General features: G+C 47.3%; 1 protein-coding gene across 2 annotated transcripts in view; it reads right to left on the bottom strand.

The window, feature by feature from the left end:
• LOC141132219 (uncharacterized) overlaps positions 1-19,811 on the bottom strand; it is a 62,111-nt gene extending 42,300 nt beyond the window's left edge. For both annotated transcript variants that reach the window (XM_073620388.1, XM_073620385.1), the window contains exon 1: positions 19,676-19,811. In XM_073620388.1, the coding sequence (XP_073476489.1) occupies positions 19,676-19,680 (5 nt within the window). In that variant the 5' untranslated portion in view covers positions 19,681-19,811. The remainder of the gene's footprint in view (positions 1-19,675) is intronic.
• Positions 19,812-23,696: the final 3,885 nt, after the last annotated feature.

The raw sequence follows: 23,696 nt of genomic DNA, 5'->3' as shown, positions 1-23,696 counted from the left end.
TCCTTTTTTCCTTTTTTTTTTTTTAAGTTTGGGTCTGTCGGGGAGAGCCTGGCCTTAGCTGTGTTCAGTCACTACCCCAATTAGGATAACATCCTTCTGGGGCTTGGTTTAGTAGTCCCAAGGGCTTTGAGACTAAGTCTCCCAAACGCTATAGGCGTTCTAGCTTCCTGGGTGCACTGATACTCCAGTGACCCGCTCTCTACATCTCCGCTTATTCTTTCTGCTTTTTCACTCTTGCCTTCCTCAGGCTCTCATACTTATCCCACCCTCTCTTACTTGACACCTATTTCCCCCCTCTCTCTTCCTCCCCCCCCCCTTTTTTTTTTTACTCTCAGACTAATGTCTATTAATGTCAAGGGACTTAATACCCCTGAGAAAAGATCTATGGTCCTAGCTAACTTGAAACAAGCGAAAGCCCATATATGCTTCTTACAGGAAACTCATTTCCGAGCTAATGTAATATCGAGACTCCGAGATCGATACTTCCCAACTGTGTACCATGGGTGCTCGTCCGAATCTAAGTCCAAGGGGGTTAGCATATTGACGCTGCAAGACCAGTGGAGTGACAATGAGGGACGGGCCTTGCTGGAGAAAGGGATCTTGGGCGGCTCCATGGTAACCCTGGTGAATCTGTACCTCCCCAATACAGGTCAGATTAGATTCCTTGAGTCTGTCCTGACGAAATTACAAGATTTTGCAGAGGGGGCGGTGGTGTTGGGGGGCGACCTCAATTTCACTATGGATCCATCTCTGGACGCGTCTAGCCAAACTTCCCACGTCTCCTACGCAGCACTCAAGCGCCTAAAAAAGAATTTTTATGCTTTTCACCTGGTAGATGTGTGGAGGGTGCTAAACCCAACACAGAGGGACTACACCTTCTACTCGCACCCACATGATTCCTATACGAGAATAGATCTTCTCATGCTGCCCCAATCCCTGCTGTCTAGGGTACGCTCGGCCTCTATAGGGTCCATTACTTTTTCTGGTCATGCCCCGGTTTTTGTCGACATAGACCTCTTACCACACGTGCCTAAACAATGGCAGTGGAAGCTCAATGACACACTGCTTCAAGACCCTGAAGTAGTGGCAGAGGTCTCTAGGGAACTGAGAAACTTTTTTTCATCCAATGTAGGTCCGGACAGTACACCCCAGATGGTCTGGGAGGCACACAAGTGCACTATCAGAGGAACACAGAGGGACTACACCTTCTACTCGCACCTACATGATTCCTATACGAGAATAGATCTTCTCATGCTGCCCCAATCCCTGCTGTCTAGGGTACGCTCGGCCTCTATAGGGTCCATTACTTTTTCTGACCATGCCCCGGTTTTTGTCGACATAGACCTCTTACCACACGTGCCTAAACAATGGCAGTGGAAGCTCAATGACACACTGCTTCAAGACCCTGAAGTAGTGGCAGAGGTCTCTAGGGAACTGAGAAACTTTTTTTCATCCAATGTAGGCCCGGACAGTACGCCCCAGATGGTCTGGCAGGCACACAAGTGCACTATCAGAGGAATTCTAATAAAAATTGGCTCCCGCCTCAAGAGGGCAAGGACTCAGCAAATCCTTGACATCTTGGACAAAATTAGGGTACTAGAATCCCTACATAAACAATCCAAGGATATCCCAAACACTTTTGGAGCTCACAACTCTGAGAAACCAATTGAGGTCCCTAGCGTTGTTCAGAGCTAAGGCAGTGATCGCAAAATGCAAACGCACCTTTTACGAACACAGCATCAAATGTGGTAAATTGTTAGCGAGGGCTTTGAGAGTCCAGAGGGCACAAACGTTCATCCCTGAGCTTCGGGGAGAGCATGGCCACAAAGTACACAACACAGAGGAGATTGCGGAGCAGTTCCACAAATATTATGCCTTGTTATACAACCTTCCGCAGCAATCGTCAGACAGTGATAAACTACTAGAAAGGGAAGCTATACGAAAGTATATCAAGAAGTCGGGCCTTCCCCGACTGCCAGATGAAGCATTAGCAAAGATGGAGGAACCACTTTTGGGAGAGGAGGTAGCATTAGCCATCGCCCGTATGCAAAACGGTAAAGCCCCGGGTCCGGATGGGTACTCGTTGACATACTATAAGACCTTTGGAGGTATCTTGACATCGCACTTTCTTGCGGCCTACAATGACACAGGGGAGGGGGTAAATCTCCCACAAGATTCATTACGGGCTTTCATTTCTGTAATACCAAAGGAGGGGAAAGACCCGATGTACTGCCAGAACTATAGGCCTATATCCCTCCTTAACGTAGACCTAAAGATCTTTACCAAGGTTCTTTCCATGCGACTTTCGGAATGGATTCCATCACTTATCCATTCAGATCAGGTTGGCTTTGTGCCCTCTAGAGAGGCGAGGGATAACACCACGAAAGCAATCAACCTTATTCATGCAGCACATACGAAGGGTATCCCGACACTACTTCTTTCTACCGACGCCGAAAAGGCGTTCGATAGGGTGAACTGGCCTTTTCTGACCGAGACCCTCTATCACATAGGGTTAGGACAGAGGATGATGCATTGGATACGAGCTATATACTCTAGGCCATCGGCCCAGGTGAAAGTAAACGGCCTGCTATCTTCCCCCTTTGCTATTACCAACGGAACAAGGCAGGGGTGCCCCCTGTCTCCTTTAATATTCATCTTAGCATTGGAGCCTTTTCTCCGTATGGTTAGAAACAATCCTAACATAACATTCACTTGAAGGATTCCCTATCTCCCAAAATTGCAGCCTTCGCGGACGATCTCCTTTTTTTATATCTAATCCCCTAGTCTCTACACCTAACTTGATGTCAGAACTCTGGGATTACGGTAAATTGTCTAACTTTAAGGTTAATTTCCAAAAATCGGAAGCCTTAAATATATCCATGCCGATTTCTTTGGCTAAGTTGTTGCAAGCGGACTTTCCCTTTAAGTGGGCAGACTCCTGTATTAAATATCTGGGAATCCGTCTACCAAAGAAGGTGGAAGACGTATTCACTCTTAACTTTCCCCCCCTACTGAGAGACATTAAAAAAGACTTACAGAAATGGGAGACAGGCCTGTTCTCCTGGTTTGGAAGATGTAGTATAGTAAAAATGAACGTTATGCCCCGTATCTTATACTACCTCCAGACTCTACCCATCAGGATTCCAAAGGCATTTCTAAGAGCAGCAAATCGGGCGTTAGTCATGTTCATTTGGGCTCGTAAGCCCCCGCGACTCGCTCAATCAATTTTACGGCTACCGAAAATGCTCGGTGGCATAACCCTCCCAGATGTAGCCCTTTATCATTCAGCCTGCCATTTGACAAGAATCATTGATTGGTGTCGCCATGGGACACTTAAACAATGGATTCAGATAGAAAGATGTATGACGGGGGTGGAGTTAGAGGGGCTACCCTGGTGTCAGAAGAATTTACCAGTCCACATAAGGGACCATCCTGCAGTAGGAGAGACGTGGAGACTGGCCCAAAAAATATTTAGAGAACATTCGATTGCGCCCACTCCCTCACCACTTACCCCAGTGATTGGTAATCCTGCCTTTAGCCCAGGAGTAAACGAACCCAGATTCCAGAAGGGGAGTGATAGATCTCAACTTCGAATCGCCACTTTATTGGGAACGGGAAATGGATGACCAGGGAAGAAATCATGGTTGATCCCCTCCTGGCGAGTCTGTCTTTCTGGCAAAGGGTCCAATTAGCGCACTTTCTGAGAGCACAACCCCCACCGGCGCCTTTCTTGCAAGCATTGACAGCATTCGAACTTATCTGCTCGGAGCAGGAACCGGTGCGACATGCCATTTCATTGACCTACCAACTTCTTATCTCACCCCCCAAGGGGTTTAGACCTCCCTACCTAGCTAAGTGGGAACGAATCTTGGGAATAAAACTAACCGAGAAACAGGCAGAGAGAATATTTCTCTTCACCTACAAGACTTCGATTTGCACGGCCCAACAGGAAGCAGGATACAAGATTTTATCACATTGGTATTACACGCCAGACAGGCTACATCGAATGTTTCCTCAGAGCACGGAGGTGTGCTGGAGATGTGGGGAAGAGGCGGGCACTCTTCTTCATATATTCTGGTCCTGCAAGCAGGGCCGGATTAGCCACAAGGCCACCGAGGCCAGGCCTCGGGGCGGCAGTGGTGTAGGGGCGGCGCCGCTCCTGCAGCGACTTCGCGACCGCCCCCCCTTTCGTGCTGCCAAATACAGTCTATTATGGGCACCAGTGCCCATAGAAAAGATGGCCGCGAGCCGACCACGAAACTGCGCATGCGCCGTTCCGAAGCCGGCTGGGCTCGGGAAAGCTCGTAAGCGCTCGGCCGGGCGGCGCATGCGCAGTAGCGTGATTGCGCCGCCCGGCGCCATTTTTGAAAAAATAGCAAGAGTAGCAAGTAATATCAGCGGTGCGGCGGCGGGGGAGAAAGATGACATCTCTCATTGCCCGCACCGCTGTTCCGCCCTCCTCCTTCTGGTGGCAGGCAGCATGGCAAGGGACATCCCAATCTGGTGGCAAGGGACATCCCAATCTGGTGGCAAGGGACATCCCAATCTGGTGACAAGTGACATCCCAATCTGGTGGCAAGTGACATCCCAATCTGGTGGCAGGCAGCGAGGCAAGTGACATCCCCATCTGGTGGCAGGCAGCGTGGCAAGTGACATCCCCATCTGGCGGCAGGCAGCGTGGCAAGTGACATCCCCATCTGGCGGCAGGCAGCGTGGCAAGTGACATCCCCATCTGGTGGCAGGCATGGTGGCAAGTGACATCCCCATCTGGTGGCAGGTAGCGTGGCAAGTGACATCCCCATCTGGTGGCAGGCATGGTGGCAAGTGACATCCCCATCTGGCGGCAGGCAGCGTGGCAAGTGACATCCCCATCTGGTGGCAGGCAGCGTGGCAAGTGACATCCCCATCTGGTGGCAGGCAGCGTGGCAAGTGACATCCCCATCTGGTGGCAGGCAGCGTGGCAAGTGACATCCCCATCTGGTGGCAGGCAGCGTGGCAAGTGACATCCCCATCTGGTGGCAGGCATGGTGGCAAGTGACAAGAGATGGTGGCAAGTGACACGCTCAGGGCTCCCAATGATTCTGCATTATGGTGAGTTGAACTATTTCAGTTTATATTACAATGTAATGATAGAAGTAATGTGTTTCAATCATCCTGACACCATAACAACCATGGTGCCGGGGATGATTGAAGCAGTAACACCAGCCATTGCCTTGAAAATTTGCCTGCGAAAAATCCTTACCCCTCGCGCGCTTACCCTGAAGTATTTTTAGTCTGTACAATTAAAGCCAGTTATTTTCAGTGTTCTCGTGTGTGGAGATATGTTTTTAATTGATCTATTGTAGAAGTCATCGATAAAGGACGTGGTGTGTGTGTATGTGTGTGTGTGTGTGTGGGGGGGGGCGGCATTGAAGGACCCGGCCTTGGGGCGGCAAAGGGAGTAAATCCGGGCCTGCCTCCAGAGCTCTGTGTGGGGGATGGTGCCTCCTCCCCCGCTCTCCACACACTGACACCCACATCTCCACTCACCTACCACCGAGGATGGGGCTCCTATTGCCCGCCCTCCCCCACACACAAGGCCAATCCAGGAAATATTCGATTGCCTCTCGGGGGATCAGGAAGGAATTTTTTCCCCAGCTGGAGCACATTGGATCATGCTTTGCTGGGGTTTTTCGCCTTCCTCTGGATCAACTGCCTCACAACCCAATACACCCACTCTTCTACCACCAAGAGGGGACGCTACCACCCGGGCATGGGGTGAGTGTGGCCAGTGGAACTTCCCCCCAAGTTTCATCTGCCCTCACTCCCCCATGCCCAGCATACTGGTAATACCCTCTGCCCCCATCTACACCCACCCATCTACCACCAAGAGGGGACGCTACCACCCTGGGTAGGGGGTTAGTGTGGCCAGTGGAACTTCCCCCCAAGTTTCATCTGCCCTCACTTCCCCATGCCCAGCATACTGGTAATACCCCCTGCCCCCACCTACACCCACCCATCTACCACCAAGAGGGGACGCTACCACCCTGGGTAGGGGGTTAGTGTGACCAGTGGAACTTCCCCCCAAGTTTCACCTACCCTCACTCCCCCACGCCCAGCATACTGGTAATACCCCCTGCCCCCACCTACACCCACTCATCTACCACCAAGAGGGGGCGCTACCACCCTGGGTAAAAAAAAACAAATACCTTATATTAAATATGCTCCCAATTCGCCCAAACCAAGAGAAAAAAAAAATTAAGAGGCTTCAATGAGCCATGTCCATATCACTCTTAACACCCAAAAAAAAAAATATATATGAGGCTTCTATAAGCCATACTCCACCCCTTACCTATCTATAGTGAATATACACCTCATCTTCCTTTAACCATATGTACTCCTTACCCACACCCCCTCATCTACCACCAAGAGGGGACGCTACCACCCTGGGTATGGGGTGAGTGTGGCCAGTGGAACTTCCCCCCCAAGTTTCTGCCCTCACTCCCCCATGCCCAGCGTACCCCCTGCTCCCACCTACATACACTCATCTACCACCAATGGTGGCAATGCCTCTAAGGTTCCACAGAAAATGGGGTGCCTTGCCGTGGCTCTGTGGCTTACGCATGCATTTGTAAATGTGTGCAACTAAACCCCTGTCTTTGACACATACTGCTCAACAGGACAGTTTGGTTGGTCACAGGCTGCTCGGTAAGTTGAGTGTGGAAATGTCTTATTTTTATGTGTTTGTCTTTGAAATGCTCCTTTCTGCAGTGACCAGTTACAGGTGGGGGCGGGCAGTAACCACTTTTTTGTACCAGCAAGGGTGGCAATACCTCTTAGGCTCAGCTACACCCACTGATCTACCACCAAGGGTGGCAATGCCTTTTACTGTAAAGTGTTTTCTACATTTGCAATATAGTCCCATCTATGGGATTTTTTTTTATTGGATATTGTAATAAAATTTGACTACTATTACTTAACAATACTGGTGTGGTACTGTTACATTTCTATATAACTGTGTTCTTTAGGGTGTTTGCTTTATGTAAACAGATGGGGATGGGGATTCCATTTGGTTTTTCCGATCCGCCCACTGCCTGATTTAAAAAAAAAAAATACACTTCTATGGCCAACCTTAAGGACTTTAGCAGCCCATAGATTATGCAACTTTCTTTTACATAATGGGTGAATGGAAAGAAAATTGCTTGATTTCCCCCATCAACACAGATGTGGGAATCCCTCCCATAGCGCTATTGTGTTTTGCCAGCGGGGTGCTTTCCCTGCTGGCAGAACAGAATGATCATTGCCAGCTGTGATTGCCTGAATAAAAATCCCACAGACTAGTTGTACTGAAGTTAATCGATTTCAGTACAACCAGCCTGCCCATGGATAGATTGAATCTCAGGCCTGTCCCTGCTGAACCAGCCGAGGTTCAATCCTTCTGTGGCCGGCTATAGATTGTAAGATCCGAGAGGGCTGATATGAATGTGCAATATAAATGTGTAAATTGTCGGCATTATAGAAATACTTGTGATAAATAAAGTACATTTATGCGTCAATAAAATCCCGTAAATTGAAAAGTTGTAGCTGGTGACTGGGTCTCTTTATAGGACATTTAGTGAAAGCAATAAAGAGTAACAATCTTATGTAGGGACAAACCTGCAACTAAACATATATATATATATAGAGTTAGGGCCGCACTTTACAGAGGAGCCTTGGCGGGGCGCTGCGGCTTCCACATAGATTTGCAAATGAGTGCAACAAAAGCCTCTGTTTTTACCCTGAATTGTTAGACAGGACAATTTGTTTCTTTTGCTGGCTGGTAAGTCTGCTGGGAATTTTTTTTTGCCTGTATTGTGCAATCTCCTTCCATGTGCAACCATAAAAAGACAGAGAGGGCGCCCAGACCTAGTGCTTTATCCTAAAACCATCCCTTTATTAATATAAAAAGTGGTAAGTATTATACTCACAAAATGACAAATGTATCAAGCACATCACATAGTACACCGTCATCCAATCCACATTGCATCATGTGGTAGGAGAAGGTCAAGATCCAATACGCTAATGCATTTCGAGGACTAGCTTCTTCAGGGCTCTGAGGAAGAGGCTAGTCCTCGAAACATGTTAGCCTATTGGCTCTTCACCTTCTCCTACCACATGATCTGATGCAATGTGGATTAGATGACAGTGTACTATGTGATGTGCTTGATACATTTGTCATCTTGTGAGTATAATACTTACCACTTTTTATATTAATAAAGTGATGGTTTAACCACTTAAAGGGGAGGGCCCATCAAAAAAAAAAAGTCAGCAGCTACAAATACTGCAGCTGCTGACTTTTAATTGGACACTTACCTGTCCCTGGGTCCAGCGATGCGGGGGATGGAAGCCCCGCTCGTCTCCCCCTCCGTTCGGCGGCGCCGGCATTGCAACTGTGGGCGCCGGGCTGTGGCTTCACAGCCTGGCACCCACTGCGTATGCGCGAGCGGCGCCGTGATTGGCCGCTCAGTCACATGGGACCTGTCCCAGATGATTGACAGGAGGGAGGGAGCAGAGCTGAGCCCTTTCTGTGCTGAGACGGAAGTGATGTCACCAGCCCAGGCACTGAAAGAGGCAGACTACGAGGGACCCCCTAGCAACAGGCATTTAGGATTTTTCATGTTTTTTTTTTTTGGGTGGAACACCACTTTAAGGACCAGCCTCGTTTTGGATTTTAGGTGTTTACATGTTTAAAACAGTTTTTTTTTGCTAGAAAATTACTTAGAACCCCCAAACATTATATATGGTTTTTCTTCTAACACCCTAGAGAATAAAATGGCGGTCGTTGCAATACTTTTTTTTTGCACCGTATTTGCGCAGCAGTCTTAAAAGCGCACTTTTTTTTGGAAAAAATTCACTTTTTTGAATAAAAAAATAAGACAACAGTAAAGTTAGCCCAAAATATAAATGCTAGGATCCTTCGCGCTAAAGTGAGAAACAAGTGAATCTGGTGACAATCACAAAGTGTACAAATAAGAGCTTGAAGTGAAAGATTCATATGATGATATCTAAAAAGATTGCAGCGAAATAGGCAAGTGTACACATGGCACTCGAAAAAATGAATAGGGATAGAAGGATCTCGCGCATAAAATCTATCATATAAATAAATAAAATTCACATATAACACTAATGGTAAGTGGGTGTGAAAAAAAAGCAAATCTTAGATAAAATGCATCAAGTGAAGTGACCGTGCTGAAAAATAATAATAATAAATCACAATAAATAGTCACATTCAAAAAAATAAAAATAAATAAATGTGCAAAAATGCAAAACATATGCCACAAAAGGTGCAAAAATGCAAACGATGTAGTGTAAAAAAACTACAATAATAGGATATATCAGGAAAAAACAGTTCTTAGAGGCGCCCTGTTCCAGACTTAATCGTTTGCTCCTTCGAGCCCTATTAAGAATCTTTGCTTATCCGTAGGGGCCTTGATATACATCAGCACCATACAGCAGCACTGTCCTTTGGTCTTCGTTGTGGGTGTAGTAACAGTTTATCCGCCCATTGTTGCCCTAGATGCGTCTTTCCCCCCTCTCTGGGTAACAGTATTCTTAGGCCCTGCACCCCTGTGGACCTCTCTGCAGCAGTCGTGCTTTTTTACATCGCTGGCAACACCACATGTGGCAGTTTTTATTGCAATCTTTTGACTGCCTAGGTGGAAATATTCCCAGTTTATTTTTATAGGTGCCTGACAATAAACAGAGGGGAACGCTGCCTGTAATACAACAGAGAAAGACATACATTGTTGCCAGTTGTTTCCATCCTTGAGGTGCCCGATGGTAAACAGAGGGGATTGCTTCTTCTATTACAACAGAGAAAGACATATATTGATGCCTTTGATTTCCATCTCTGAGGTGAGAGTTTAGAGAGCCTGGTTGATCCGTCATTTGTTTTATGAAGATTATCATTATCACCACTACTCATATTTACTTATTTCTTCTATGACCACCACGGTTCACGAACTTTATATGGTCATCTCTAAGAACTGTTTTTTCCTGATATATCCTATTATTGTAGTTTTTTTACACTACATCGTTTGCATTTTTGCACCTTTTGTGGCATATGTTTTGCATTTTTGCACATTTATTTATTTTTATTTTTTTGAATGTGACTATTTATTGTGATTTATTATTATTATTTTTCAGCACGGTCACTTCACTTGATGCATTTTATCTAAGATTTGCTTTTTTTTTTCACACCCACTTACCATTAGTGTTATATGTGAATTTTATTTATTTATATGATAGATTTTATGCGCGAGATCCTTCTATCCCTAGTAAAGTTAGCCCAATTTTTTTTATATTGTGAAATATAATGTTACGCCAAGTAAATTGATACCCAACATTTCACGCTTGAAAATTGCGCCCGCTCATGGAATGGCGTCAAACTTTTACCCTCAAAAATCTCCATAGGCGACGTTTAAAAAATTCTACAGGTTGCATATTTTGCGGTACAGAGGAGGTCTAGGGCTAGAATTATTGCTCTCGCTCTACCGGTCGCTGCGATACCTCACATGTGTGGTTTGACCACCGTTTTATATGCGGGCGCTACTCGCGTATGCGTTCGCTTCTGCGCGCAAGCTCGTCGGGACGACTTTTTTTTAAAAAAAACCTTTTTTTATTATTTATTTTACAATATTTTATTTATTTTTACGCTGTTTTAAAAAAAATAGGGTGTCACTTTTATTCCTATTACAAGGAATGTAAACATCCCTTGTAATAGAAAAAACCATGGCAGGACCTCTTAAATATGAGATCTGGGGTCAAAAAGACCTCAGATCTCATATTTACACTAAAATGCAAAAAAAAAAAAAAAAGTCATTAAAAAAAATTACATTTGAAAAAATGTGCCTTTAACCACTTGCCGACCGCCTCACGACTATATACGTCAGCAGAATGGCACGGGCAGGCAGAATCACGTGATCTGCCTCCCGCGGGCGGGGGGTCCAATCGGACCCCCCCCCCCCCGGTGCCCGAGGCGGTCGGCTTCTGTCTGGGAGTGATGAGAGGTGAGGGGGAGACCATCCATTCGTAGCCCCCCCCCCCTCGCGATCGCTCCCAGCCAATGTGAATCTTCCTCTGCTGCTGTATGCTAAACAGCAGCAAAGGAAATGATGTCATCTCTCCTCGGCTCGGTATTTTCCGTTCCGGCGCCGAGGAGAGAAGACTTCACTGTGAGTGCACAACACATACACACTCAGTAGAACATGCCAGGTACACAAAACACCCCCGATCCCCCCTGATCACCCCCCAATCACCCCTCCCCCCCATGTCACACTGACACCAAGCAGTTTTTTTTTCTGATTACTGCATTGGTGTCAGTTTGTGACAGTTAGTGTGTTAGGGCAGTTAGTGGTAGCCCCCTTTAGGTCTAGGGTACCCCCCCTAATAAAGTTTTAACCCCTTGATCACCCCCCGTCGCCAGTGTCACTAAGGGATCATTTTTCTGATCGCTGTATTAGTGTCACTGGTGACGCTAGTTAGGGAGGTAAATATTTAGGTTCGCTGTCAGCGTTTTATAGCGACAGGGACCCCCATATACTATCTAATAAAGGTTTTAACCCCTTGATTGCCCCCTAGTTAACCCTTTCACCACTGATCACCGTATAACTGTTAGGGGTGACGGGGGTTAGTTCGTTTATTTTTTATAGTGTCAGGGCACCCGCCGTTTATTACTGAATAAAGGTTTAGCCCCCTGATCGCCCGGCGGTGATATGTGTCGCCTCAGGCAGCGTCAGATTAGCGCCAGTACCGCTAACACCCACGCACGCACGCAGCATACGCCTCCCTTAGTGGTATAGTATCTGAACGGATCAATATCTGATCCGATCAGATCTATACTAGCGTCCCCAGTTTAGGGTTCCCAAAAACGCAGTGTTAGCGGGATCAGCCCAGATACCTGCTAGCACCTGCGTTTTGCCCCTCCGCCCAGCCCACCCAAGTGCAGTATCGATCGATCACTGTCACTTACTAAACGCATAACTGCAGCGTCGCATAGTCAGGCCTGATCCCTGCGATCGCTAACAGTTTTTTTGGTAGCATTTTGGTGAACTGGCAAGCACCAGCCCCAAGCAGAGGCAGGTTAGCGCCAGTAGCGCTCACACCCACGCACGCACCGTACACCTCCCTTAGTGGTGTAGTATCTGAACGGATCAATATCTGATAAATATCTTTTAAAACCTGGTAGGGCTAAGCCCACTTCCCTTTTGGGTCTAATAAAGAGGGTCCTAGCAAGCCTGGCTCGTCTTCTGTTCCAGACATATTTACTGATTAGCGATCTTATCAGCGTAAAGAAACCTGCAGGTATTCCATACGGAATGATTTGGAACATGAACAGCAACCTGGGTAGCACATTCATCTTCACGACTCCAATTCTCCCCAACCATGAGTGAGCAGTTTGGGTATACAACTTTTATAACCAAGTACACCGATAATTTAAATATTTTGTTATCTAGTGGTGAGTATATCCCAGATGTATGAATAATATGTTGGTTAAGCAATTTTCACCAGCAAGTGTACAGAAGTTCAGATTTTAGTTATAATGGGTATATAGAAGGAGACATGCAGGTATTCTCAGCAGATTATCAGCAGATTGTTAGCAGTTATGAGGGTAGCTATGTAGATCTTTTTTATACGGCTGCTGAATAGTATAGATTTTGCACTCAGTTTATGCAGATATACAGATATGCAGATTATGATATAGTTATTGCAAGGGTTGCAACATAGGTATGCAGGTATCTATGCAATTTCAGTTCCAGGGATGTAGGTTAAAGGCTAATTAATGCTCAATTTTTTACAGTCACAATCCTCTCATCCAGTCTCATTACAGATCGTTTTTTTTTTTTACTCACTCAATATTCTAGTCCTCGATATACCTCAGTGGCTCTTGCTGCTGCTCTGTTCTGCTTTTTTCAGATGCAGCGATTGATGGGCCTCTCGGGCGCCTGCCGCTCCGATGTCTCGGCCTTCCCCGAGGTTCTCCCAGGGGCCCCGACCTGGCAGCTGAGCGTGTCGGGTGGATCAGGTGACCAGATGACCAGCAACTCCCGAGAGTTACCGAAGGCGCCCACGTGACCTCCGATGGCTTCCGAGGAGCTTCCCGCACCCCGGGATATCACAGCTACTCAGCCGAACCAAGCCGAGCCCGGGGCTGTCCACCACTTCTCGATCCCCTTCGCTCCTCCGCACTTCTCTCAGGACCCACAGCGTTGTGAGGCAAGACAGCCAGCCAGGAGACAGCGACCGGGTCGGCGGTGAAAGTCCCTGTACCTTTAACACCTTCCCGCCCCGCCGTAAAATGAGGGCTGGACGGGATTTTCGCTGTTCTCAGTGGACGTCATATGATGTCCTCTCCAGCATGCACCTCGCGTGCCTCACATACCGCGCTGCAGCCGGACACAACGGATGACAGATCAGTGTACCGGCGTGCTGCTGGTGCCATGTGATTGCTGTGACCAATCACCGCAGACCAACATGACAATTGTACACAATGAATGGCTTCTATTCATGCCATTGATTGTGTACTATTGTGTTGCTCTCTGTGATTGGCCAGTGATCACATGGCACAGAAAGGTCCAATCACAGCCTATCTGTACCATGTGATTAGCAATAGTAAACATGGAATGAATAGATTTAATTCAGAAAAAATGGTTGTTTATACCAGTGAAATATAAGCAATCACAGTGTGTAAAAATAAAAATCCCGATCACCTCCCCAGAGTAGTACAGTGTTACTATGTATGGGAAGACTGTATTGCTCTGGTCACAGTATGTAAAAAAAAAAAAAAAAAAATCACTAAAAAATGTAATAAAAAAGGAAAATGAATTTAGAAACTGAAACTGAAAATGGAAAAAATATATATACTGCCACGCCAGTTCTATGAGGACACTGTACTGCACTGGTGACAGTATGTAAAAAAAAAAAAAAATGGGGAACTGTTTTTTTTTTCTTCATTTTCCAAAAAAATGCAACAAAGGATTACAACTTAAAAAAAAACTGCTGTGCCTCTTACTAATTACATCAGACTGTCTACGTTCCAAAAAGGGGGCATTTGTACTGTCCTGTCATTTTTGGGGCCTCCAAAAATGGGATTGACTGTCAGTACATCAGAATTGATCCATTTTCAGATAGATATCCCATAGCTTGTGGACTCTCTAACTTTCCTACGGACCAAATAATATACACTAATTTGGGTTATATTCACCAAAGAAATGTAGCAGAATACATTTTGGCCTAAATGTATGAAGAATTATTTATTTGTTCCATTTTATAACAGAAACAAAGAAAAAAGTGTTTCATTTTTTTTCGGTCTTTTTTTTTGTTTATATAATAAAAATAAATAATAAAAAAACACAGTGGTGATTAAATGCCACCAAAAGCTCTAGTTGTGTGAAAAAAAAATATAAAAATTTCATCTGCGTACAGTGTTACATGATCACGCAATTGTCATTCAAAGTGTGACAGTGCTGAAAGCTGAAAATTGGCCTGGGCAGGAGGGGGGTGAAAGTGTCCGGTATTGAAGTGGTTAATGAAAAGAAAAGCGGTAAAATGGATCCCCTGCAGCTGGCAACAATAGACTGACCCCCTCCCCCTGAAACAATAGACCCCCAGCAACAATAGCCCCTCCCCCCATGCATTTAAAGTGAATTAAGATATAAGATAAAAAAATATATATTATCTATCGATCTATCGATCTATCTATCTACAGTATCTCACAAAAGTGAGTACACCCCTCGCATTTTTTGTAAATATTTTCTTCTATCTTTTCATGTGACAACACTGAAGAAATTACACTTTGCTACAATGTAAAGTAGTGAGTATACAGCTTGTATAACAGTGTAAATTTGCTGTCCCCTCAAAATAACTCAACACACAGCCATTAATGTCTAAACCGCTGGCAACAAAAGTCAGCACACCCCTAAGTGAAAATGTCCAAATTGGGCCCAAAGTGCCAATATTGTGTGGCCACCATTATTTTCCAGCACTGCCTTAACCCTCTTGGGCATGGAGGTCACCAGAGCTTCACAGGTTGTCACTGGAGTCCTCTTCCCCTCCTCCATGAGGACATCACGGAGCTGGTGGATGTTAGAGACCTTGCTCTCCTCCACCTTCCATTTGAGGATGTCCCACAGATGCTCAATAGGGTTTAGGTCTGGAGACATGCTTGGCCAGTCCTTCATCTTTATCCTCAGCTTCGTTAGCAAGGCAGTGGTCATCTTGGAGGTGTGTTTGGGGTCGTTATGTTGGAATACTGCCCTGTGGCCCAGTCTCCGAAGGGAGGGGATCATGCTCTGCTTCAGTATGTCACAGTACATGTTGGCATTCATGGTTCCCTCAATGAACTGTAGCTCCCCAGTGCCAGCAGCACTCCTGCAACCCCAGACCATGACACTCCCACCACCATGCTTGACTGTAGGCAAGACACACTTGTCTTTATACTCCTCACCTGGTTGCCCTCACACACGCCTGATACCATCTGAACCAAATAAGTTTATCTTGGTCTCATCAGACCACAGGACATGGTTCCAGTAATCCATATCCTTAGTCTGCTTGTCTTCAGCAAACTGTTTGTGGGCTTCTTGTGTATCATCTTTAGAAGAGGCTTCCTTCTGGGATGACAGCCATGCAGACCAATTTGATGCAGAGTGTGGCGTATGGTCTGAGCACTGACAGGCTGACCCCCCCACCCCTTCAACCTCTGCAGCAATGCTGGCAGCACTCATACGTCTATTTCTCAAAGGCAACCTCTGGATATGACGCTGAGCATGTGCACTCAACTCCTTTGGTGGACCATAGCGAGGCCTGTTCCGAGTGGAACCTGTGCTGTTAAACCGCTGTATGGTCTTGGCCACCGTGCTGCAGCTGTTTCAGGGTCTTGGCAATCTTGTTATAGCCTAGGCCATCTTTATGTAGAGCAACAATTCTTTTTTTTTAGATCCTTAGAGAGTTCTTTGCCATGAGGTGCCATGTTGACACACCTGCTCCCCGTTCACACCTGAGACCTTGTAACACTAACGAGTCACATGACATCGTGGAGGGAAAATGGCTAATTGGGCCCAATTTGGACATTTTCACTTAGGGGTGTACTCACTCTTGTTGCCAGCGGTTTAGACATTAATGGCTGTGTGTTGAGTAATTTTGGGGGAACAGCGAATTTACACTGTTATACAAGCTGTAGACTCACTACTTTACATTGTAGCAAAGTGTCGTTTCTTCACATGAAAAGATAGAATAAAATATTTACAAAAATTGTGAGGGGTGTACTCCATTTTGGAGATACTGTGTGTGTGTGTGTGTGTGTGTGTGTGTGTGTGTGTGTGTGTGTGTGTGTATATATATATATATATATATATATATATATATATATATATATATATATATATATATATATATATATATATATATTTTAATCTTATATCTTAATTAGCTTTAAATGCCCTTTATTCTATTTTTCTATTCTATATAATAAGGTTGTTTATAAAAATAGAATAAAGAGCATTTAAAGCTAATTGAGATATAATATATATATATATATATATATATATATATATATATATATATATATATATATACACATATAAAGATGTATAATAAATAGTATATAAATTAAAAAAGGTATACAATAGAGATAAAATTATTTCTGAATAAAGAGTATTTAAAGAGAATAAAGATATAAGTAAAATAAATATATATGTATATAAATACAATATATATAATAAATTAATAAATAAAATAAAAAAATTAGAATAATGTGCATTTGAAGAAAATAAATATACACATAAATATTATTATAATATTAATTAATATATATATATAAAAAAAAACATGAAATTAGAATAAAGAACATTTGAAGAAATAAAGATATACAGATTTTTTTCCATATATATATATATAAGATATTAAATACAAATATCATTCATTTTAGAGGAAATCATTATCGCCCCAAAGCAACCAATCAATTCCAAGCTGCTCTACTGTCACTCTGGTAAATATCTGTACCCATTGGTATGTTATGTTGTAAATGGTCTAATGCATTTGGAGGTTATATACCCATTAAGTTGTATGTTATATTATACAACATGAATAAACAGTGTTTCCCAGTCACATGACTTCCTTTTGTGCTGCTCTGTGCTTTATATAAAGTCCCACCATTCGCTCTCAATTTTAATCAATGATAGGGATGGAGGCAGTTACCCCTTTGGTTCCTGCCACAGTTAAAGTCCCAAAATTCTTTTTCTTTTCTCATTATAAACACGATACAAATGTTATAAATGGGGTTGCAGTTCAGTGAGTAAAATAAGTATTTGATCCCCTACCAACCAACAATAATTCTGCCCTCCACAGACTGACTACAGTAGGTGCTCATGTGGTACACAGATTAGTCCTGTCAATATAATAAGGTGCTCCTAACGACGACTCGTTATGTGTATAAATGACACCTGTCCACAGAATCTCTTTCTTCCATTCAAACGTCACCATCACGGCCAGGGCCGGATTTCCCACAAATCCACTGAGGCCAGGCCTCGGGGCAGGAGTGGTGCAGGGGCGGCGCCGCTCCTGCGGCGACTTCTTGGCTTTTGCGGCCGCCCCCCTGCACTAACATCATTGGGGGCTCTGTATGAGCAGGGCGGGGATGAGGATAAACAAGCTGTTCTGACTAGAAAGGAGAGCAGGGGGCGGAGTCTGTGGGCAGCTGCGGGAGGAGCGTCTTCTCCCCCAGGCAGCAAGACTTGTATGGAGTGGAGATGAAGGATAACTATTCCCCTCTAGTTCCGGCGCTCCACAGCCTCTGGCATCCTGTCACAGTGATATAGTGAGAGCGTGGAAAGACAGCTTGTGCAGGAGTCAGGCTGTGTTCTGTCTCTGCTGTCTTCCTAACCCCTCCCTCACTGCACTGCTTGTCCAATCCAATACTCCGCCTCCCATTTGTGCCCGCCCACACTCCACCAACATGCATGTAATGCACTGTACTGTGCTGTGAGAGGAGTTCTGTTTTCAAACAATGGCTGCCACAGCCCTGGGGGAGACCAGCCTGAATGGGAGAGCATAATTGATGAGTGAGACCCCCAGAATAACCCCCCTCTCTGTTCCCACCCCTTTGTTCTATGCACCTTCTTCCCTCCCCCTCTCTTCCTCATGATCAGTGGCGTCACTAGGGTTGGTGTCACCTGGTGCGGTAAAACATGGTGTCACCCCCTCATGTCTAGGCTGCCCAGCACCCTGCATGTAGCGCACGGTCATGGGACGCACCCCAAACCGGCCCCTGTAAATTATAGTGTAGGGTGATATAGTGGCAGGTTAGGGTAGTATAGGGGGGTATAGTGGCAGGTTGGGGTGGTATAGGGCAGGTTGTGGTGGTATATTGGAAGGTATGGGTGATATATTGGCAGATTGGGGTGGAACAGGGCAGGTTGGAGTGGTAAAAGGCAAGTTGGGGTGGTACAGGGCAGGTTGGGATGGCACAGGCCAGGTGGGAGTGGCATATGGCAGGTTGGGGTGGCTCAGGGCAAGTTGGGGTGGTACAGGGCAGGTTAGGGTGGCACGGGGCAGGTTGGGGTGGCACAGGGCAGGTTGAAGTGGTATAGGGCAGGTTGGGGTGGCACAGGGCAGGTTGGGGTGGTACAGGGCAGGTTGAAGTGGTATAGGACAGATGGGGTGGCACAGGGCAGGTTGAAGTGGTATAGGGCAGGTTGGGGTGGCACAGGGTAGGTTGAAATGGCACAGGACAAGTTGGGGTGGTACAGGGCAGGTTAGGGTGGCACAGGGCAGGTTGGAGTGGTATAGGGCAGGTTGTGGTGGTATATTGGAAGGTTAGAGTGGTATATTGGCAGATTGGGGTGGTACAGGGCAGGTTGCGGTGGTACAGGGCAGGTTGGAGTGGTAAAAGGCAAGTTGGGGTGGTACAGGGCAGGTTGGAGTGGTAAAAGGCAAGTTGGGGTGGTACAGGGCAGGTTGGGATGGCACAGGGCAGGTTGGAGCGTTACAGGGCAGGTTGGAGTGGCATAGGGCAGGTTGGGGTTCCTCAGGGCAGGTTGGAGTGGCACAGGACAAGTTGGGGTGGTACAGGGCAGGTTAGGGTGGCACAGGGCAGGTTGGGGTGGTACAAGGCAGGTTGGGGTGGTATAGGGGAGGTTGGAGTGGCACAGGACAAGTTGGGGTGGTACAGGGCAGGTTGGAGTGGTATAGGGCAGGTTGAAGTGGTATAGGGCAGGTTGAAGTGGCACAGGGCAGGTTGGGGTGGTACAGGGCAGGTTGAAGTGGTATAGGTCAGGTCGGGGTGGCACAGGGCAGGTTAGGGTGGTACAGGGCAGGTTGGGGTGGCACAGGGCAGGTTGGGGTGGCACAGGGCAGGTTGAAGTGGTATAGGGCAGGTTGGGGTGGCACAGGGCAGGTTGGAGTAGCACAGGGCAGGTTGGGGTGGCACAGGGCAGGTTGGGGTGGCACAGGGCAGGTTGGAGTAGCACAGGGCAGGTTGGGGTGGCACAGGGCATGTTGGGGTGGTATAGGGCAGGTGTGGGTAACACAGGTCAGGTTGGGGTGGTATAGAGCAGGATTGGATGACTGGCGCAGGGCAGGTTGGGGTAGTATAGAGCAGGTTGGGGTGTCACAGGGCAGGTTAGGACTCTATGCAGTGAGAGTGTGCTGTGCAGTAACTTACAGCATGCCTCATTCCTGCAGATGAACTTGGGCGGGTCTGCTGTGTCCTGGCCTCTATCTCCTTCAGCTTCGGGATCAGCCAGTGTGAAGAGGTCTCTGGAAGGAGTGGAGGAGGCGGCGCGGCCACACCCCCAGCTCCGCCCACTATCTCCTTCAGCTGCGGGATCAGCCAGTGTGAAGGAGTCTGTGGGAGGAGTGGAGGAGGCGGCGCGGCCACACCCCCAGCTCCGCCCACCAACTTCGGCTGCCTCGGAGACATTGGAGATCTCCGAGTGACAGCTTAACCTGAAGGGGGAGTGTTATAGGCAGCTTCCCCCGCACTGCTGGATGCCCTGCTCGCACCGCTCCGAGGCAATCTATAGTAGTGTTTAGCGGCGGCCCCGGTGTCACCCCCCGCACCCCCATAGTAACGCCTCTGCTCATGATCATCACCCTCTCTCTCTCTCTCTCCCCTAGGCTAGAGCCTAGCCTGCCTGTATACCGTCCTAGCCTGCCTGTATACTGTTCTAACCTGTCTATATAGCCTCCTAGCCTGCCTGTATACCGTCCTAGCCTGCCTGTATACTGTCCTAGCCTACCTGTATACTGTTCTAATCTGTCTATATACCCTCCTAGCCTTTCTATATACCATCCTAGCCTGCCTGTATACTGTTCTAGCTTGCCTGTATACCCTCCTGGCCTGCCTGTATATCGTCCTAGCCTGCCTGTATACTGTTCTAGCCTGCTTGTATACCGTCCTAGCCTGCCTGTATACCGTTCTAGCCTGCCTGTATACCGTCCTAGCCTGCCTGTATACCGTCCTAGCCTGCCTGTATACCGTTCTAGCCTGCCTGTATACCGTCCTAGCCTGCCTGTATACCGTTCTAGCCTGTCTGTATACCGTTCTAGCCTGCCTGTATGCCGTTCTAGCCTGCCTGAATGCCGTTCTAGCCTGCCTGTATACCGTCCTAGCCTGCCTGTATACCGTCCTAGCCTGCCTGTATACTGTTCTAACCTGTCTATATAGCCTCCTAGCCTGCCTGTATACCCTCCTAGCCTGCCTGTATACTGTCCTAGCCTGCCTGTATACTGTCCTAGCCTGCCTGTGTACTGTCCTAGCCTGCCTGTATACTGTTCTAACCTGTCTATATACCATCCTAGCTTGCCTGTATATCGTCCTAGCCTGCCTGTATACTGTTCTAGCTTGCCTGTAAACCCTCCTGGCCTGCCTGTATATCGTCCTAGCCTGCCTGTATACCGTACTAGCCTGCCTGTATACCGTCCTAGCCTGCCTGTATACTGTCCTAGCCTGCCTGTATACTGTTCTAACCTGTCTATATACCCTCCTAGCCTTTCTATATACCATCCTAGCCTGCCTGTATACCGTCCTAGCCTGCCTGTATACCGTCCTAGCCTGCCTGTATACCGTCCTAGCCTGCCTCTATACCGTCCTAGCCTGCCTGTATACCGTCCTAGCCTGCCTGTATACTGTTCTAACCTGTCTATATACCCTCCTAGCCTGCCTGTATACCGTCCTAGCCTGCCTGTATACTGTTCTAGCCTGCCTGTATACCATCCTAGCCTGCCTGTATACCGTTCTAGCCTGCCTGTATACCGTCCTAGCCTGCCTGTATACCGTCCTAGCCTGCCTGTATACCGTCCTAGCCTGCTTGTATACCGTCCTAGCCTGCCTGTATACCGTTCTAGCCTGCCTGTATACCAACCTATCCTGCCTTCTATATCGTCCTAGCCTGCCTGTATATCGTCCTAGCCTGCCTGTATACCAACTTATCCTGCCTTCTATATCGTCCTAGCCTGCCTGTATACCGTCCTAGCCTGCCTGTATACTGTTCTAACCTGTCTATATAGCCTCCTAGCCTGCCTGTATACCCTCCTAGCCTGCCTGTATACCGTCCTAGCCTGCCTGTATACTGTCCTAGCCTGCCTGTATACTGTTCTAACCTGTCTATATACCCTCCAAGCCTTTCTATATACCATCCTAGCCTGCCTGTATATCGTCCTAGCCTGCCTGTATACCATCCTAGCCTGCCTGTGTACCAACCTATCCTGCCTTCTATATCGTCCTAGCCTGCCTGTATACCGTCCTAGCCTGCCTGTATACCGTCCTAGCCTGCCTGTATACCGTCCTAGCCTGCCTGTATATCGTCCAGGCCTGCCTGTATATCGTCCTAGCCTGCCTGTATACTGTTCTAGCCTGCCTGTATACCGTCCTAGCCTGCCTGTATACCGTTCTAGCCTGCCTGTATACCGTCCTAGCCTGCCTGTATACCGTCCTAGCCTGCCTGTATACCGTTCTAACCTGCCTGTATACTGTTCTAGCTTGCCTGTATACCCTCCTGGCCTGCTTGTATATCGTCCTAGCCTGCCTGTATACTGTTCTAGCCTGCCTGTATACCGTCCTAGCCTGCCTGTATACCGTCCTAGCCTGCCTGTATACCGTTCTAGCCTGTCTGTATACCGTTCTAGCCTGCCTGTATGCCGTTCTAGCCTGCCTGTATACCGTCCTAGCCTGCCTGTATACCGTCCTAGCCTGCTTGTATACCGTCCTAGCCTGCCTGTATACCGTTCTAGCCTGCCTGTATACCAACCTATCCTGCCTTCTATATCGTCCTAGCCTGCCTGTATATCGTCCTAGCCTGCCTGTATACCAACCTATCCTGCCTTCTATATCGTCCTAGCCTGCCTGTATACCGTCCTAGCCTGCCTTTATACCGTCCTAGCCTGCCTGTATACTGTTCTAACCTGTCTATATAGCCTCCTAGCCTGCCTGTATACCCTCCTAGCCTGCCTGTATACCGTCCTAGCCTGCCTGTATACTGTCCTAGCCTGCCTGTATACTGTTCTAACCTGTCTATATACCCTCCAAGCCTTTCTATATACCATCCTAGCCTGCCTGTATATCGTCCTAGCCTGCCTGTATATCATCCTAGCCTGCCTGTATACCAACCTATCCTGCCTTCTATATCGTCCTAGCCTGCCTGTATACCATCCTAGCCTGCCTGTATACCGTCCTAGCCTGCCTGTATATCGTCCAAGCCTGCCTGTATACCGTCCTGGCCTGCCTGTATATCATCCTAGCCTGCCTGTATACTGTTCTAGCCTACCTGTATACTGTCCTAGCTTGCCTGTATACCGTCCTGGCCTGCCTGTATACCATCCTGGCCTGCCTGTATACCGTCTTAGCCTGCATGTATACCGTCCTAACCTGCCTGTATACCGTCCTAGCCTGCCTGTATACCGTCCTAGCCTGCCTGTATACCGTCCTAGCCTGCCTGTATATCGTCCTAGCCTGCCTGTATATCGTCCTAGCCTGCCTGTATACTGTTCTAGCCTGCCTGTATACCGTCCTAGCCTGCCTGTATACCGTCCTGGCCTGCCTGTATATTGTCCTAGCCTGCCTATATACTGTTCTAGCCTGCCTGTATACTGTCCTAGCTTGCCTGTATACCGTCCTAGCCTGCCTGTATACCGTCCTAGCCTGCCTGTATATCGTTCTAGCCTGCCTGTATACTGTTCTAGCCTGTCTGTATACCGTTCTAGCCTGTCTGTATACCGTTCTAGCCTGCCTGTATGCCGTTCTAGCCTGCCTGTATACCGTCCTAGCCTGCCTGTATACTGTCCTAACCTGCTTGTATACCGTCCTAGCCAGCCTGTATACTGTTCTAGCCTGCCTGTATACCAACCTATCCTGCCTTCTATATCGTCCTAGCCTGTCTGTATACCGTCCTAGCCTGCCTGTATACCGTCCTAGCCTGCCTGTATATCGTCCTAGCCTGCCTGTATATCGTCCTAGCCTGCCTGTATATCGTCCAAGCCTGCCTGTATACCGTCCTGGCCTGCCTGTATATCGTCCTAGCCTGCCTGTATACTGTTCTAGCCTACCTGTATACTGTCCTAGCTTGCCTGTATACCGTCCTAGCCTGCCTGTATACAGTCCTAGCCTGCCTGTATATCGTCCTGGCCTGCCTGTATACTGTCCTAGCCTGCCTGTATACTGTTCTAGCCTGCCTGTATACCATCCT

This window comes from Aquarana catesbeiana, linkage group LG03 (genome assembly GCF_042186555.1).
Source record: "Aquarana catesbeiana isolate 2022-GZ linkage group LG03, ASM4218655v1, whole genome shotgun sequence".
Lineage (NCBI taxonomy): Eukaryota > Metazoa > Chordata > Amphibia > Anura > Ranidae > Aquarana > Aquarana catesbeiana.
This window is presented reverse-complemented; position numbering and strand designations above follow the sequence as displayed.